This window comes from Palaemon carinicauda, chromosome 26, assembly GCF_036898095.1.
Source record: "Palaemon carinicauda isolate YSFRI2023 chromosome 26, ASM3689809v2, whole genome shotgun sequence".
NCBI lineage: Eukaryota > Metazoa > Arthropoda > Malacostraca > Decapoda > Palaemonidae > Palaemon > Palaemon carinicauda.
The window spans coordinates 77,951,379-77,969,844 of record NC_090750.1 but is presented as its reverse complement, the minus strand read 5'-3'; the positions used below and the strand labels follow the sequence as shown (position 1 = coordinate 77,969,844).

The 18,466-nt window shown below is 36.2% G+C and overlaps 1 protein-coding gene across 1 annotated transcript; it reads right to left on the bottom strand.

Moving 5' to 3' along the window:
* Window positions 1–14,993: 14,993 nt before the first annotated feature.
* On the bottom strand, window positions 14,994–17,838 carry LOC137620245 (uncharacterized). Its single transcript, XM_068350485.1, is given in 2 exon segments — window positions 14,994–16,693; window positions 16,695–17,838. Coding segments are annotated over 2 exon segments (2,166 nt in total). The 5' UTR covers window positions 17,804–17,838; the 3' UTR covers window positions 14,994–15,636.
* Between the last annotated feature and the right edge of the window lie 628 nt (window positions 17,839–18,466).

The following is an 18,466-nucleotide window of genomic DNA, read 5'->3' as shown; positions in this document are numbered from 1 at the left end:
ACGTCTCGAAATCGGTGAGACAATCAAGTAATTATACAGCTATTTGATCTAATTTCCAACTACCTTCTAATGGAAACCAAATATAATTGATATGTTTCATGGTATGACATGTATTGTTAATAAAAACGCCGTAGAATAACAATATCGTTACATTCAGAATGGCATGATAACATACACCCATAGCTTACCCCCTCCTCTTACATCGTAAAAAGTTTTACTCTACTGCCAATAGATGGCATCAGAGGCACCTTGTCCTGCCTAATATACATTATTATTTGGTGACCACGTGGGTCAAAAAAGTATGCTAGGAAGGTAGAGGCTAGAGAATAGGTTGTTGGTAAATTGTCCAACGATTGTTTCCTTATTACGAATGAATATATTTTATCGGGAAATGGTCTGAATTTTTAATATGCTATCGGAAGCAACCTGGGTTTACTTCTGCAAGTGTTTAGAATTTCTTTTCACATCCGAACACATGGATGGTAGGTGATTTCCTTGTACAAGTGACCATGTTAACAATCATCAGCATAATTAATGTTGGTGGGACGAGTTTGGAACAGCGCTGCCAAATGGAATTTCTTTGAATGGAGAATGTCATTATTCATTACAGATTCAAATCATTTAAGGAGTAATAGTTATATGCTAGAAGGTGCATGACTATGGTGTATTTTGATATTCTTATAATCAGCGCAATCAACATAGGCAAATCGAATAATGAAAAAGAAAATGGTCACATTTCTGTGTCTTCGCCAACGCCCGGCTGTGTTGCGTCATCCACCTGCGAATTTGTTTGTCAATAAAGGCGTTCTGGAGTGCAAATCAGTTTTAAAATAAACCTTATTATCATTTCCTTAGTAAATGTATGCATGTCAGTAAAGCTGTTTCTTGGTTTCATTACAGGTTTAAAGAATCCATTAAGTATACATACTTTTTTTCAAAGTATTAAAAGGGTTTTGACTAAAGATATGATACATGCAAAATTTATAATTGAAATTATGTTATTTTGATGACTACAATTATGGTATTATGAAATGGTTGTATCAAAAAAAAAAAAATAACATTGTTGCAGTTTTTATCATTTCCTGAAACATTACTTGAGTGTTACTTATCATCCAATGTTCAATTATGGCAAGTTGCAAATTTGAAAATAAATCACCTAAGATATTATGTTTACCGACTGACGGGAAATTTCAGAAATCAAAACTTTAAGAATTTCACTATTAAAATTTTGGATCTTGAGAAACATGATTGGTTATAGGCGTAGGCGTAAAAAGGATATTTGATAAACAACGGTATAATGTGTCCCAAGCATCAAAGGAAGAATTGAAAGGTTGGTAAAGATATTGAGAGAGAGAGAGAGAGAGAGAGAGAGAGAGAGAGAGAGAGAGAGAGAGAGAGAGAGAGAGAGAGAGAGAGAGAGATTGTTATTTACGATTTGCCCATAGGATACCAATTAAAGAAACGTTTCATATAATATTGTTTAACGTATCTGATATATTTGACTTGCAAGCAAAATACTCTAATCTAAACCATATCTTCACCCAAAGCTAAACGTTTAGGGAGAGAAACAACAACAATTGTTTGGACGATGAGAATGATCATAAAGGTTGAGGTAAAGGTGTCTGGTTTCAATTCCAGTTTCATAAGAATAGATACTCGCCAGAACGTCTGCCTCCCCCCCCCCCCCCCGTCCGAAATTCTCCCCGGGGGAAATATGGCCCAGGATATATATCCCCCCGGAGGAACTTTGTCCCGGGATAATATTCCCCTCTCTGGGACAAGATTCCCCCTTTGATTGGTGGAGGTAGCCATTATTATTTTTTTTGTTTGCCATGGGAATTAAATTCAATGGGGATTTCCTAGAAAAGCTGCACGAATTGCAAGACATTGAAGGGTTACATTCAGGCAATAAATTGAGGTCACAACATATTGCGTGGATAAAAAGAACAATGAATTTTAAACGTGCTGCTCAGTTTCTTGGTGAATCCTTATCAAACCCCTGGCAATATTGCTTAGAAAACAAACTTGCTGATTTCCAAAGGATGTGAGGGAACAATCAAATTCTTTAGTATATATATCCTCAATTCAAGAAATTTGTGCAGATGTAACTTTAAATCTCCAAATGCAACAAAAAAAATGCCTGTTTGTTTAAAGAATTTATGATACAGGCTGAAGCTTATATTAGGATATTGGGATAGTCCAAGGGGTTGTGACCTGGGAAGGGTGTCTGGGGGCTTGCCCCCGGATAGGGGTTGTGACCTGAGAAGGGGGTCTGGGGGCTTGCTCCCAGCTAGGGGCTGTGACCTGGGAAGGTTTGTGACTTCCGCTAGGGGTTGTGACCTGGGAAGGTTTGTGACCTGGGAAGGGTGTCCGGGGGCTTGACCCTGGCTAGGGGCTGTGATCTGGGAAAGGGGTCTGGGGCTTTCCCCCGGCTAGGGGCTGTGATCTGGGAAGGGGGTCTGGGGGCTTGCCCCCGGCTATAGGCTGTGACCTGGGAAGGGGGTCTGGGGCTCTGGGGGCTTGCCCCCGGCTATAGGCTGTGACCTGGGAAGGGGGTCTGGGGGCTTGCCCCCGGCTAGGGGTTGTGACCTGAGAAGGGGGCTGGGGGCTTGCCCCCAGCTATAGGCTGTGACCTGGGAAGGGTGTCTGGGGGCTTGCCCCCGGCTAGGGGTTGTGACCTGAGAAGGGGGTCTGGGGGCTTGTCCCCAGCTAGGGGCTGTGGCCTGGGGAGGTTTGTGACTTCTGCTAGGGGATGTGACCTGGGAAGGTTTGTGACCTGGGAAGGGTGTCCCTGAATTTCAGTCAGGGGGGAAAAGGATGTCTATTTTAGCTTGTCTGTGAAATGTTGTGTTGTTGAAAACATAAATTTGTAAAGTGATAGAGGCTATCAAAGCTTTGCAAATGAGAAGGAATATCTATATTTCTTTTGACAACGTCGTTGATATATTCATGCATACAAATATAAAGATTTATGGAAATGGTGAAACTGTCTTACGACCATACAAATAAAGATGGCGCCAGTGAAAAGAGTAAGTTTGAATAATACTTTTAACTTGTGATATTAGGACTTGACTCATGACGTTAAAAGGCCATAGAATTCAGATGAAGTTCAAATAATGCCAATGCTTTCATTGTATTTAACCTTTCTGGTTTTTGTATATAAAAAGCATTTTTGAAATGTGCTCTGTAATTCTATCGCCATCCTGTACTAAGTGTTTGACTACCTATTTCCATCTGGAAAAAAAAATTATAATATTTGAGAGAGAGAGAGAGAGAGAGAGAGAGAGAGAGAGAGAGAGAGAGAGAGAGAGAGAGAGAGAGAGAGAGAGAGAGAGAGAGGCTCCTTATCAATCATGGAAATGCCTTTAGCTAGACGAAAACTTAGTATTCGGCAAATTTAAATCAAATCATCTTTCTTTATTAGATATAATTATTTTGACAGAGTCTAAAAGAAAAATAGCATTTCGTCCCTCCGGGAATTTGACGCCACGAAGAAAACCGTCATCACTTCACATTGACCTTCATCATAACTTGGGTCGTTTTTCGTAGGTTATTGGGCCTACGCAATAAGTTAGAGAGGTGGCTGACTGTTGTGCAAACTCTCATAAGCCATTTTTAATCTTTCATTTTAGTTACTGCGGCACAATTCCTCATTTCTTCATCTTGGGCCTTGATCTAAGTGATTTTATTCTTCAATTAGCTGATTTAAATCGTCTATAAATTTTTGAGCAAGATGCACGGCAGAAAATTAGCCCCCCCCCCCCACCGATTTTAAAGAATAAAATGCTTATACTGTACAGTAATAGAAATGAGTCAAATCCCTATTAAATATATGTATATATTATTTTGAGAAATATGAAATTAAACTAATTTTGGAATATGATATAAATTTAAAGGATTTTGTAAATGAAAAATCACATAAGGATTTAAAATATCGATATATCATGAAATTATTTTGATGAGTACTATGCGAGGAACATTATAGTTTACTGGGCCTTTCTATATTCCACACAACTCTATTTATTTTTGGTGTAAACCAATACAAAATTTATCATCTTAAGCAAAAACTTTGTATGAGTTTAATTTATAGTATAAAATTGGTCTTAGACCTTCTTCCAAACCAAGGCTTATTTGTTTTCTTTTATCACAAAGAACTTTTTTATTGTTTTACTTGAAGAGAAGTTTATGAGTAATTATTTTATTCACATTCACCATGAAATTAGTTATAGCAAGTTAGCAACCTTTTATGATTTTCTAACTAATATCTTGTTTCAAATTTAAGGCCGTCTTCTCCTATTTTGCAACATACCCTATTTGGTTTCTCGTTCTGTTCACGTTCCAAAGGGTTTTGTATTATTTAATTTACACAGGTCACAAACAGCATCTCTGTATTTTCTCCTTAAATTTCCTTTCATTTTTATCGTTGATTTTATTGTTGGAAAGAAATTTTAAAGTACCTTATATGGTTGAATGTTTTGGTCAATTGTGAGAATGTGAATGGAAGCCTAAATAAATTAAGAGTACATAGTTCAGTGGCTTCCAACATTTTATAATTCTCGACATATCCGACACATTTATATATATATATATATATATGTATATATATATATATATATATATATATATATATATATATATATATATATATATATATATATATATATATATTCTTTGTCAGCATCCTTTCCCACTTTTATGTGGGGTCGATGTTTCTGGCCAGCGTTCTCCATCTACCTCTGTCCCACACTTCATCACCAGTTAATCCCGTTCCCTGTACCTCCATTTCCATCTCTCTCCTCCCAATATACTGTTCATCTCTTCTCATAACATGACCATACCACCTCAGTGTACTTTCTTGGATCTTATCTGATAGTCCTCTAACTCCTGTGGTACCCCTAATTACCTCATCCCGTATCTTATCTCTTCTTGTCACCCCACACATCCATCTCAACATTCTCATCTCTGCCACATCCTTTTTTTTCTCTTCTGTCTTCTTTATTGCCCACGTCTCCGCTCCATACATAATTGCCGGTCTCACAACAGTACCATGTGCTTTACCTTTCAACTTAACCCCTATTTTCCTGTCGCATGGTACTTCACACACTTTTTTCCAATTCTTCCATCCTGCTTGTATTCTGTGGTTTATTTCTGCCCCCAGATCACCATCTTCTGTAACTGTTGATACTAAATACTTAAAATTTAACTCTTTTCAATACTCTCCTTTCAAACTAACTTCCCCATTCTCCCTCATTTTTCAATATCTATTTGTGTATATATATATATATATATATATATATATATATATATATATATATATATATATATATATATATATATATATACATGCATATAGATATATATATATATATATAGATATATATATATATATATAGAAATATATATATAGATATATATATATAGATATATATATAGATATATATATATAGATATATAGATATATATATAGATATATATAGATATATATATATAGATATATATATATATATATATATATATATATATAGATAGATAGATAGATAGATATAGATATATAATTGTTGTATCACGTTCAAAAGGCCAGAAAAAGAGATACAGTGAACAAACTTTTTACATAGTATTGAGATTCTGTATCATTTAACCCAAAGGATTGGGGTGGATGTACTGTATTTTTATGCCTAAGCTTCTCTGTTTTAACTTTTTAAGAGTACGAAATTGAACCAATGGTTTCTCATGAGTCCTTTTAGACTAATTTTAACACCAAATATTGATTATGGATACAAATGTCGATATTTTGTATTGATTTTCATAAAAACACGACTTAAGATTACAGTTTATAGAAGAGATGTCTTTTAATATTAATATTCCTTCCGTTGAGATCCGTAATATTTTCAGCCCAACAACTTCCCATTTCAGTAAAATTATTTTGCGATTAGAATAATGATAATTTGACAAAAGAAATCTACGATTTTGTCACAGGAAAACAGAAATTGCATATTAGTTTACCATAGAGAAAATAAATTTACCGTCAGCATTTAAAGGAATAGATTATGTGTTTGATAAACTTGAACTAGAAATGACTGTATAGATATTTTCAGAAGTGAAAATGTCAATATTGTCACTTAAAAGGGAATTCCATTCACTATCCAAGTCTTGTTGTTCATAATCATAGATTATATATGGAAATCTCAAAAATAATATTAGTCTCTTGACTAATTTGTACTTCAAATTCTTCGAAATAAAATCTAATCTGTTCCTCTCTCTCATTAGCATGGTTGATTAAGATAGCCATGCCTCATTTGGCATGGCCAGAGCTCTTGCCTATGAAGAAAAGTTATTACTTTTCCTTATAGCTTCCTCCTCCGCATCAGCAGTAGGACCTACTTTCCAGTAGTTTGTTGTTTAATAACTGCTTTTTAGAGAAATCTTAATGAGGAAAAGCCTTAAAACACAAAGTTTATGATGATAATGTGGTAGAGGAACAGGAAAGTTTGATGAGAGAGAGAGAGAGAGAGAGAGAGAGAGAGAGAGAGAGAGAGAGAGAGAGAGAGAGAGAGAGAGAGAGAGAGAGAGATTCAACAGCAGACCAAAGGAAGCCTGTTGCTGGTTTGCTGGATAATCGGGGGACGTCAGTGACAGGATACTCTCTCTCTATCCTGCCCTGTCTCGGAACCCCAAACCGAGAGGTAGTCCTGAATCGGAAGACACCCAAGAGGAAGGATCCTCAACGGAGTCGATTTCTTAGGGCTTGACCCGATCCAGGACTCTCGGAAACCCGAGCCTCTTTACTTTAGATTATCCAGGTCGATGCAGACATCACTGTCATTACTCATCAGAAAATTTTCTACATTTAATTAGATTCGAATATTTTATGCCATGTTTAGAAATTTGTTGACAAAAAAATATCGTAATTTATTACAAAGGTTAATCATTTAAATTTAGTTGCCTATGATATCAAATATCACAGCTATTCATGAATTTCAGATAATTTTATAATGAAATAAATCATAAGTATGTTGGCCAAGTTGGGGAATGATCCTCCTAATCTGGTAGTTGAATCGGTAAACTTCAAAAGTTTAAACTTGTAGAAAATGTTTTTATGTTATACAGTATATGAAAGGTGTTTTATAATTCTGTTACTGTTCTTAAAATATCTTATTTCAATTGTTCATTATTTCTCGTATAGTTTATTTCACCGTTGGATCCCTTCGGTTTATAGAAATCTCTGTTTCCAACTAGGGTTGTAGCTTAGCTAATACTAACAATAACAATAACAATAATAAAGAGTTATTAGTTACCTTCAACATCAATACTCCATATTTGTTAGGCCTATGAATATTTCCATTCCTTAACTGGAATATCCAGTCTAGAATATTCATCGAACATTCACAAACAGTTACCAAGATTTCACTTGTACAGAATAGGAATTAAAAAGGGAAAAATAAATAAAGAAAAATAACCAAAAAAAAAAAAGCAAAAAAGTAAAAATTGAAATGTCGACGTAGTCCTTTGCCCAGAAGAGTTGAAAACATTTAAAAGGAAAACATGACGAGGCTTTTATTCTTTGATTTCACAATTAAATCTTCTTCAACTGAACGAGGAGGTAATTAAGAAAAGACGTGGTTCTTTAGGGCTATGCAAATAAGTTGGGCAGGTGGCTGACTCTTGAGCAAACTCTCTTAAGCCATTTTCTAATCTATCTTTCTAGTTAATAAGGTACTCTTCCTTGAACCTATGTATTTCTTCCTCTTTTCCTTTTATATAACTGATTTTATCATCAGTAGCTTATTTAAAGCTAATTTGAAACTATTAGGATTTCCTCTGTTCCCTTCTTGCTGCCGCTCATTGAACTCCGAGCAACTCCGTCAGATGCAATTTACCTCTCGATTTTAGGACAAAATGCTTATACAATTTTTTATTCTTTATAGAAATAAATAAACCTTGTAAATATATTGTTTTGATAAATTTATAATTCATATTATATTTCATAGAAGAATTCAAGTTTTGACTGTTATATAATAAAAACATCACATAGACATTTGAAAAGCGATATATTATGAAATTATTTTGAAACGTATTGCGCATGCATTGTATATTTAGCTTTATCTCAATAGTAATTAAATTAAATTTAAATTTAATAATGCTAGAGCCCGTGGCTTGTATAATGCAAGGCAATCTTACATGAATGAATAAAATTTATCGGCACATCCTTTTCTTAAAACATGTGTACCCATGGACTATTGTATTTGGTATCAACCATTTTTATTAATAAACGAAACCCCTATGTATTAATATTAACAACATATAGCAGTTGGTTATAGACCACTTGATCTAAACACCCCTTGCATTAGAAGTTCTTTGACCTCTTGTTAGCTCCCACACCCCTTGCATTAGAAGTTCTTTGACCTCTTTTTACCTTCCCAACCCCTTGGATTAGAAATTCTTTGACCTCTTTTTAGCTCCCACACCCCTTGCATTAGAAGTTATTTGACCTATTTTTAGCTCCCCCACCCCTTGCATTAGAAGTTATTTGACCTATTTTTAGCTCCCACAACCCATGCATTAGAAGTTCTTTGACCTCTTTTTAGCTCCCACACCCCTTGCATTAGAAGTTCTTTGACCTCATTTTCGCTCCCACACCCCTTGCATTAGAAGTTCTTTGACCTCTTTTTAGCTCCCCCACCCCGAGCATTAGAAGTTCTTTTAACTCTTTTTACCTCCCCCTCCCCTTGCATTAGAAGTTCTTTTACCTCTTTTTAGCTCCCACACCCCATGCATTAGAAGTTCTTTGGCCTCTTTTTAGCTCCCACACCCCTTGCATTATAAGTTCTTTGACCTCTTTTTAGCTCCCCCACCATTTGCATTAGAAGTTCTTTGACCTCTTTTTAGCTCCCACACCCCTTGCATTAGAAGTTCTTTGACCTCTTTTTAGCTCCCCCACCCCTTGCATTAGAAGTTCTTTGACCTCTTTTTAGCTCCCCCACCCCTTGCATTAGAAGTTATTTGACCTATTTTTAGCTCCCCCACCCCTTGTATTAGAAGTTCTTTGACCTCTTTTTAGCTCCCCCACCCCTTGCATTAGAAGTTCTTTGACCTCTTTTTAGCTCCCGCACCCCTTGCATTAGAAGTTCTTTGACCTCTTTTTAGCTCTCACACCCCTTGCTTTAGAAGTTCTTTGACCTTTTTTTTTTTAGCTCCCCCACCCCTTCCATTTGAAGTTCTTTGACCTCTTTTTAGCTCCCACACCCCTTGCATTAGAAGTTCTTTGACCTCTTTTTAGCTCCCACACCCCTTGCATTAGAAGTTCTTTGACTTCTTTTTAGCTCCCACACCCCTTGCATTAGAAGTTATTTGACCTATTTTTAGCTCCCTCATCCCTTGCATTAGAAGTTCTTTGACCTCTTTTTAGCTCCCACACCCCTTGCATTAGAAGTTCTTTGACTTCTTTTTTAGCTCCCCCACCCCTTGCATTAGAAGTTCTTTGACCTCTTTTTAGCTCCCCTACCCCTTGTTCCCCCACCCCTTGCATTAGAAGTTCTTTGACCTCTTTTTATCTCCCACACCCCTTGCATTAGAAGTTCTTTGACCTCTTTTTAGCTCCCACACCTTTAGCATTAGAAGTTCTTTGACCTCTTTTTAGCTCCCACACCTCTAGCATTAGAAGTTCTTTGACCTCTTTTTTGCTTCAACGCCTCTAGCATTAGAAGTTCTTGACTTCTTTTTAGCTCCCACACCTCTAGCATTAGAAGTTCTTTGACCTCTTTTTAGCTCCCACACCTTTAGCATTAGAAGTTTTTTTACTTCTTTTTAGCTCCCACACCTCTAGCATTAGAAGTTCTTTGACCTCTGTTCAGCTCCCTTACCTCAAGCATTAGAAGTTCTTTGACCTTTCTTTATAGCTCCCACACCTCTAATATTAGAAGTTCTTTGACCTCTTTTTAGCTCCAACACCTCTAGCATTAGAAGTTCTTTGACTTCTTTTTAGCTCCCACACCTCTAGCATTAGAAGTTCTTTGACATCTTTTTAGCTCCCACACTTCTAGCATTAGAAGTTCTTTGACCTCTTTTTAGCTCCCACACCTCTAGCATTAGAAGTTCTTTGACCTCTTTTTAGCTCTCACACCTTTAGCATTAGAAGTTTTTTTACTTCTTTTTAGCTCCCACACCTCTACATTAGAAGTTCTTTGACCTCTGTTCAGCTCCCTTACCTCAAGCATTAGAAGTTCTTTGACCTTTCTTTATAGCTCCCACACCTCTAACATTAGAAGTTCTTTGACCTCTCTCTTTAGCTCCCACACTTCTAGCATTAGAAGTTCTTTGACATATATTTCTAGGTTCCATACTTTTAGCATTAGAGGGTCTTCGATCTATATTTTAGGTGCCTTACTTCTAGCATTAGAGGCTCTCTATTTTTAGGTGTCTTACCTCTGGCATTAGAGGCTCCTCTTCGCTGTTTTCTCCTTTCTTCTAGTTTTCAAGATCTTCTTTCATTAGATTATCTGTTTCTTTCGAGATTTCATTGTCTCTTTTCCTTAGGTTGTCAGTGTCCTTCTAGATTTCAAAAGAGATTTCAGTGCCGCGAGTCCTCACTTCGTCAGTTTCCTCAGGGAAATCGAAGGCATTTATTCTTTACCTATCTGGGCAATGAGTAAAGGGATGAATACTATCGATTTCTCCGCATACACTATCTTGCCAAAGTAAATGACGAGCAACTTGATATATTTACCAATGTCTTCTGGATATGTCCTTACTTCAATGGCGAATTTTGGGACAATCCTGTTGAAGAACTACGCGTCACTCACCGTTCAGTTGAACCATTCTGCCTCCATCCTCATTCCCTGCAATCTGTTTTTGGACCGATACAAAGCCTCGTACTTTTTCCAAGAGTCTCCTTTAATAAGACATCGTTGTCGCAAAAGCCCATGCAAAGGATCCTTCAAGGCGCATACATTATGATCTTCAAATCTCAGCTGCCAACGGAAGATCCCGTGTCTTTCTATAGGTCGGGCGATATAAAACGAACGATCGGCAACTTCGGCAGCAACCAAAACCATCTGTAGTTGATGATGTTTCGAAGACGTAACACACAATTCTTACCGGCAGCTTCCTATTCCGCCAGAACGCGATCTCTGTGAGTTAAGTGAAATCCTTCTCCCAGTCATCAACTCATTTCCTCTTACTCTGATTGACGCGCAACACCTTGGTTAGATTTCGCCAGCTACATACAGATCATGTGAGGTGTTGCAGGCTTCTTTTGAAAAAATGAAGATCAGGTCTTCAGAAGTCATTTGAAGCTCTGGGAGGAGTTGTTCAGGACTGCTCCTGGAAATTTCAGTTCTGGAGTCATTCAGAAATCCATGTTAAGTATACGGCTATGTACTTTTAACATACGAATTGAAAACTTTTTCACTCAGATTCAGAAGGTAGGGCTTAATTTAGTAGCCAGGCCAGACAATTGAGAAAGAACTGAAAGCTGTTATTTTTAATTATCTTTCGCTCGTAGAAAAAAGTATTAGCTTTCTTAATAACGACTAAGGAATAGACAGCACTAACAGTCCATTTTTGTCGAATTTCATAAAGTACATTCAAGTTTTATATAAAAGATAAATATTATTTTAACAAATGGTGATAACGAATCAATTAGTATATTAAAGAGATAAATGAGTTTCTTGCTGTATTTAAAAAACTGATTTAGAATAAACGATTTGTATTTTCAAGTGATGACCAAAATGGAACGATGGAGACTGACCATCGAAAGAGCCAGAAAAAGTCTGCTTATTTGTCTGACGTCACAGCTGCAGATGGTACTGACTAAATGCATAGGAGAGAGAGAGAGAGAGAGAGAGAGAGAGAGAGAGAGAGAGAGAGAGAGAGAGAGAGAGAGAGAGAGAATAGTTGCAAAGACTGACCATCGAAAAGCCCAGAAAAAGTCTGCATATTTGTCTGACGTCACAGATGCAGCTGCTTCTCCTGACCAGATGTGGACAGTTATTCGTGGGAGAGAAAACAAAATTAAGAGAGATAGAGTATACGAATAGTACATTGCCAAAATTGGATAAATAATGACTGAACCTCAACTTGAAAATGGGTTTATGAACAACCTAAATAGACAGGAAAAAAAAAATGAATCCGTTACCAATATCACTAGTTATTTCCTACTTGTTTCAAGATTCAATGCAATCAAGTTAACTATGCTTTTTTCGTCTTCACATAGGAATGTTGACCTTGAGAACACGAGACCGTCAATTGAAGAGCCCCGCCTACTTCTTGGCGTCATTTGAAATCTATTTAGCAATGGCAAGGACTGTGACGTCAGAAAAATATGTAGACATTTTAGGGTCTTTGCGATGGTCAGTCTTTGCAACTCTTCAATTGATCAGAGGGATACAACGGTTGTCCTAAGATAAATAGGAAGGTTACCCCTGAATTATATTGCATATCAGTTTTCTCTCATTCTTGTCAACCAGCTAGTTAGTCAATTGAAAAATATTTATAATTATTTATTTACTTAAATCTAGTTTATTATGATTTTTTTCTTCAGATTTTAAGTTTCTTTTTATTTATTTCCCTTACTCTGATTTCGTATTCGGTTTTCTTTCATTTGCAAATACAATTTCAAATTCAAATCCTTCATGATGTTTAAATATATCAAATTTCTATTCAATCTGTTTCTATTGCTCTTACATAGTAATGAAAATATCTTTTTAGAAAGTAATCCTATTGTTCAAAAACTATCTCTTCAGGCCTGCCATATAGGCCTATCTGTACATCACTGAGAATCTGTTTTAATACGAGCGACCTCTGCCAGAGACTCTGATCAAAAGATGTGGAAACTGACCTTCAGAAAGACTCGAAAAAGGATGCATATTTGTCTGACGTCACAGCTACGGATGTTACTGACCAATGAGCTCTCTCTCTCTCTCTCTCTCTCTCTCTCTCTCTCTCTCTCTCTCTCTCTCTCTCTCTCTCTCTCTCTCTCTCTCTCTCCTATTCTGGTCGCTTTCTTTTGAGGTCAGGTTTATATCTTATCATTTCCACTGATCATGATGCTTTTATTAAGTTTACATCTTACTAATAAGGCTACTTTTATTATAAAACTGCCTCCATGTGGTATCTATCAAAATGAAATAGGAATAGTGTTCTTATCTGGTATTATTGATCATAAGCAGCATTCACATAAGAAAATTAATACCTGTGGAAAAATCAACAAAAAATACTGCACGTTTCCATGGGATTCTGAAGGGTATACTTCGCTATTAGGCCATAATTATCACCTCTTTGTTTTCAAAATATGCTGTTTTTCTTTATGTCCTCGAGTCTTATAGCTTTTTCTATCTACAAGTTAGTTTGTATTGATTCGTGTGTAGTGTTTTTTATTATTTATTGTGGCTAGAAGAGTATTATCTGGCATCTGAGTTTGAAAGCAAAGCCCAAAAAAATATTCTAGCCAGGCGAGTTTCTTTGTCAAGTTTCTTAGAAGGAGAAATTCTTAGATATCATAACTATGACCCTGCAGTAGATCAAAATACCATAAGAACCTTTCATATACAACAGAAAATGCAGCCGTTTCTAGTCCACTGCAGGACAAAGGCCTCAGATATGTCTTTATTCATGTCTGCGATTTGACCAGTTTTCATCACCACGCTGACCAGGGCGGATTGGTGATGGTGGGAGAATTTTGTCTGATCACTCGCAGCAAACCAGCCTGGTATGGGTGGCCCTGACTAGTACAACTTTACTCAATGTAACAAGGCACACTTTATAGGGGATTGTTATCTATAATTGGGCTTATGATTGGGTAACAATGTATTTGCTGCGGACATGAATATATTTTGGTTAAATTTGGGGGTTTCTAATTCTATGGCTGAGTTCCAACTCTTTACTTTTATAATATTGGAATTTCCTCTTTATATTTGTAATATATATATGTATTTTACATATAATTATCATAACTTAGAGCCTAAAATCAAAAGAAAATAGTGTCATGGACATTATGAATTTGTGATGAATTAATGAAAAAAACTACAATGAAAGTATGGTTTAGTAATTGCAGATGTCTCAAAATTTGATTAGAATCAGAGTATTTCTTCTTCTTCTCTAAAGATGGCAGCACATGTCCCTTGTTCCATTCATGTGAAGGATTATATCCAGTTGGAAAAGGGTGATAGATTGATACTTATGTAGAAATGTGTGTATAAATTATATACAGGTCCAATTAAGTAAGCCATTTTGGTCTATTTTAAAACTCTAAGAGACGTCATGGACGCTTCCAGAACGTAAGGATTAAAGAGCGCTCTACACAGTTTATTTTAATGGCCAATAGATGGCCTTAGCAGTAGAGTACCAAATCGCTAATTATCCCCATCATCCCCTCATTATAATTTTCATTACTTCATTTCTGTTGTCCTAATTCTTAGGAAATTACAATTTTCACAATAAATGTCACAAATATTTGCTCAGCAAACAATCGTTAGTTCAATTACATTTGGGGGTGAGGGGGGGGGGGGATCACCAGATAATGTGCCACGTCTCGAAATCGGTGAGACAATCGAGTAATTACACAGCTATTTGATCCAATTTCCAACTACCTTCTTATGGAAACCAAATATAATTGATATGTTTCATGGTATGACATGTATTGTTAATAAAAACGCCGTAGAATAACAATATCGTTACATTCAGAATGGCAAATAACATACACCCATAGCTTACCCCCTCCTCTTACATCGTAAAAAGTTTTACTTTACTGCCAATAGATGGCATCAGAGGCACCTTGTCCTGCCTAATATACATTATTATTTGGTGACCACGTGGGTCAAAAAAGTATGCTATGATTCATTCAAATTCAAATTCAAAAAATTTATTGACAAAAAGTGGTCAAAAGGAGCTGTTAGTCTTGCTAGACAGCCCACTCTATCTTTAATTTACATAAATTATCTTTAATATACATAAATGAACAAAAGCTAAATACAAAGGTAAAACCTAGTAATAATTTACATGACTCAAAAAATACAATTAGTAACAGTTTTTACAAATGAAAACACCTACATGAATAATTTCACATTTACCCAAAGTACATTAGCACAAACCTTATATATTTATTTCACAGACTGAAATTACATATAAATTAATCATAGTTATAATTTGATAAAGCAATGACAATTACGATTCTGGGCCCGACGGTGCGAGCCGACAACAAGACCACGAAGAGGCCAGCCTCACAAAATCGTCCAAGACTCAAGAAAATATGCACACACTTCACAAATTCATCACAAAAACAATCATTCAACAAGGAAACGACACCAAAACCCGCCGCAACAAAAACGGACCCGCCGCGATGCCAAAAACCACGACTCCAAAGGCGAAGGTGCGCTCGACCTGCTACCTCGCGCCACAGAAATCGCATGTATTTGGAACCACGAGGAGTCCCTGTTATAATAAATTTGAAAGCTACATTACACATTACAAAATAACCAAAAAAATTTTTTTATATAAAATACATTTTACAGACCGTTTTCACATAAAAGGAGAACTATTATTTAATGTACAGAGAACAACCACTTCCATTTCAAATTCTATATTACTGCAGCAAACTCAAAACATTATACAAATAAAAAGTAATATAGTAACTTCACAATTTTAGTACCTTATATCAGTTTTTTTAAATTTATTTGCAATATTCTTGTACAAATTATTATTAATGAAAAAACACACCATTTGTTCAAAATTATCATCAAGATTCCTAAATTCTGCCAAAGAACTACATTCCATAATGTAATGTTGCAGTGTGTGCGAGTTTGCAGCGCCACATAATTTACAAGGGGTACCCTCTCCACTCTTATATTCCCAATAGTATTTATAGCCTAGTTTAAGTCTCATAACAATTCCATCATATTTAGCTGAAGACTTTCCATAAGTAAAACGTGTGTTGTTACTTACATAATCATAATGAGACATACTGTTACTGCCGTTACTCATGATTGCCCTAGCAATCTCAATATTCCAACCTTCCCTTACTCTTGCCATGTGTGACTTTATTTTCCTCATACTAACTAAAGTGGCGTAATCTATAGATTCTTTATTGCACCCCTGTTTTGCTAATTCATCAGCAACATCGTTAAAATATATACCACAATGTGAGGGTATCCAGACGAATTTTACACTGTATCCTGACCCTTTTATGACAGAAATGTACTCGTTGCATTTGGTAACTATTTCCTCATCTGAAGGTAATTTGGCATTTAAAGCCAAAAGAGCACTCTGACTATCAACAAAACATATTATAGATTTTTCTTTATGAATTCCAAATTTCAAACACTCATATATGGCAAACAGCTCAGCAGTGGTAGATGAGCTATGGTCGCCAATACGCTTAGATATTCTCTCCTCTGTACTATAACCAAATTCAAAAAATTCTCTAATTACAACACCAAGACCAGCTCGACATCCGGTAACAGAACCATCACAATAAGCATGAATCGCCGTATCCTTTGGGTACCGAGATATCTTTTCCAAAAACAGCTGTTTAAGTTCAAGGGGATTGCTGTCCCTTTTTCTCAAATCAAGTTGCTCTATACTTATATCTACTTTCTCAGTAATCCAAGGTTTTATTAGACGTGAACTTGGCAAAGGTACACAGAAATCAAAAACATTATAGTCATTCAATATTTTACAAAGCTTTCGTGAATATTCATTGTGTGAAGAATCCTGGAACGCCTTTCACATATCTATTTATAATAATTTTGAAATGCCTATCATTCTGTCTAATCAGTCTTATAATTGAGGAGACTGCCAACTCTCTTATTCTTTGAGTAACACGCGGGAAATTCAGCTCCATTCGCATTATTTCAATCCTTGCAGTTCTAGGGCAACCTAATATTACCCTCATAGCTTCGTTTTGCAACAATTCCAAGGGGCGAAGATCTTTATCTGAAAAACTACATAAAACTGGAGCCGAGTAGTCTATGATACTTCTAATAGTGGCAAGATATACAGACCTTAATATTGGAATACCAACACCGTTACCACGATTTGACAAAACACGTAATGGCTTAAGCCGAGATGTACAGATGTTCTTCACATAGGTAATTTGATCCATTATTTTACCAAACCCAATATACATACCCAAATATTTATAAATTGTTACTCTTTCTAGTTTTACTCCATTCAGCCAGAATTCTTTATCACTAACTATTCGTGATTGATATTTTGTCTTACTCTCATTTACCACAAGACCTAAAGATATACAAAGATCTGACATTTCAGTCAACACGATACTCAAAGTCTCCTCTGATTTGCATTGTATGAGAATGTCATCTGCATAAATGATTACTTGTGAATTTCCATGAAATTTATAACTTGCAATTTCGTCCATCAATATATTAAAAATCATGGGGCTAAGCACACCCCCTTGTGGAGTACCAAGTTCAAAATACTTTTCAGTGGACTCGTAACCCTGAAACATAACAGTTCCCCTTCTGTTACTCAAATATTGTGAAATCCACATCAGTAGCTTGCCCTTTATACCCTTTTTAACAAGACACTCCAATATTACATCCTTATTGGCTTTATCAAAGGCTCCCTTTAAATCTAGAAACATTCTACAGTTGACACCAGCAGTACTAAGGCTTTTTAATACGCAATCAGAGGTACTCTTGTTCCTCAAAAAACCATAAAGATTCGGAGAAAGGAGCCCGTCAACTTTATACAACAACCTATTTAAAACCATACGTTCCATAGTTTTTGATAAACAAGAAGTCAATGAGATAGGTCTGTAATCATTATTTCCCTTAGGTACAGGTATCATGAGGGCAATTGTCCATTTAATAGGTAAGCGACCATTACTGTATGATAAATTGAACAATGCTAAACGAGGACTGTCCTCCATTGCTATAAGACAGTTTATAATATCGTATGTTATGCCATCTTTACCTGGAGCTGTTGACTTCCCCTTCTTAACACTATTTAACATTTCATCCCTGGTGAAAGGAATACAGGTGTCATCCATTAAGTTCTTCTGCATACAAACTAGTCTACGTCTTTGTTTCTGTAACTTCCTAAGGCTTTCCTGTATATCTCGAGGTAGAGAATCTAAGTTCGACGCATACGACCATTTGGCGGCTAATGCCTCTGCTTTTTCTCTGGCATTAGGATGTGCATTTATCTTTCTTTTTACCCCCCTTACTTTATTGACACCATCCCAAATTTGACGTAGGGATTTTGAAAATGAGATGTCGCGTAAAAAACCTTCCCAATACTTACTTCTAACCTCTTGCCTCTTTTTTGTAGCATGTTCAGCCACTGTAACCATCGTTTCTCTGGATTGCATATTCTGGTCTTTAGACCATTCCCTATGGCATTTTCGTAGTAACTTGTTCCAGCCTTTCACTTTTTTGTCATTATGATACCTAGGTTTATGATTACTGGCAGAATTAGGTTTTTTCTGTGGTTTGTAAAGTATGGATTCTAT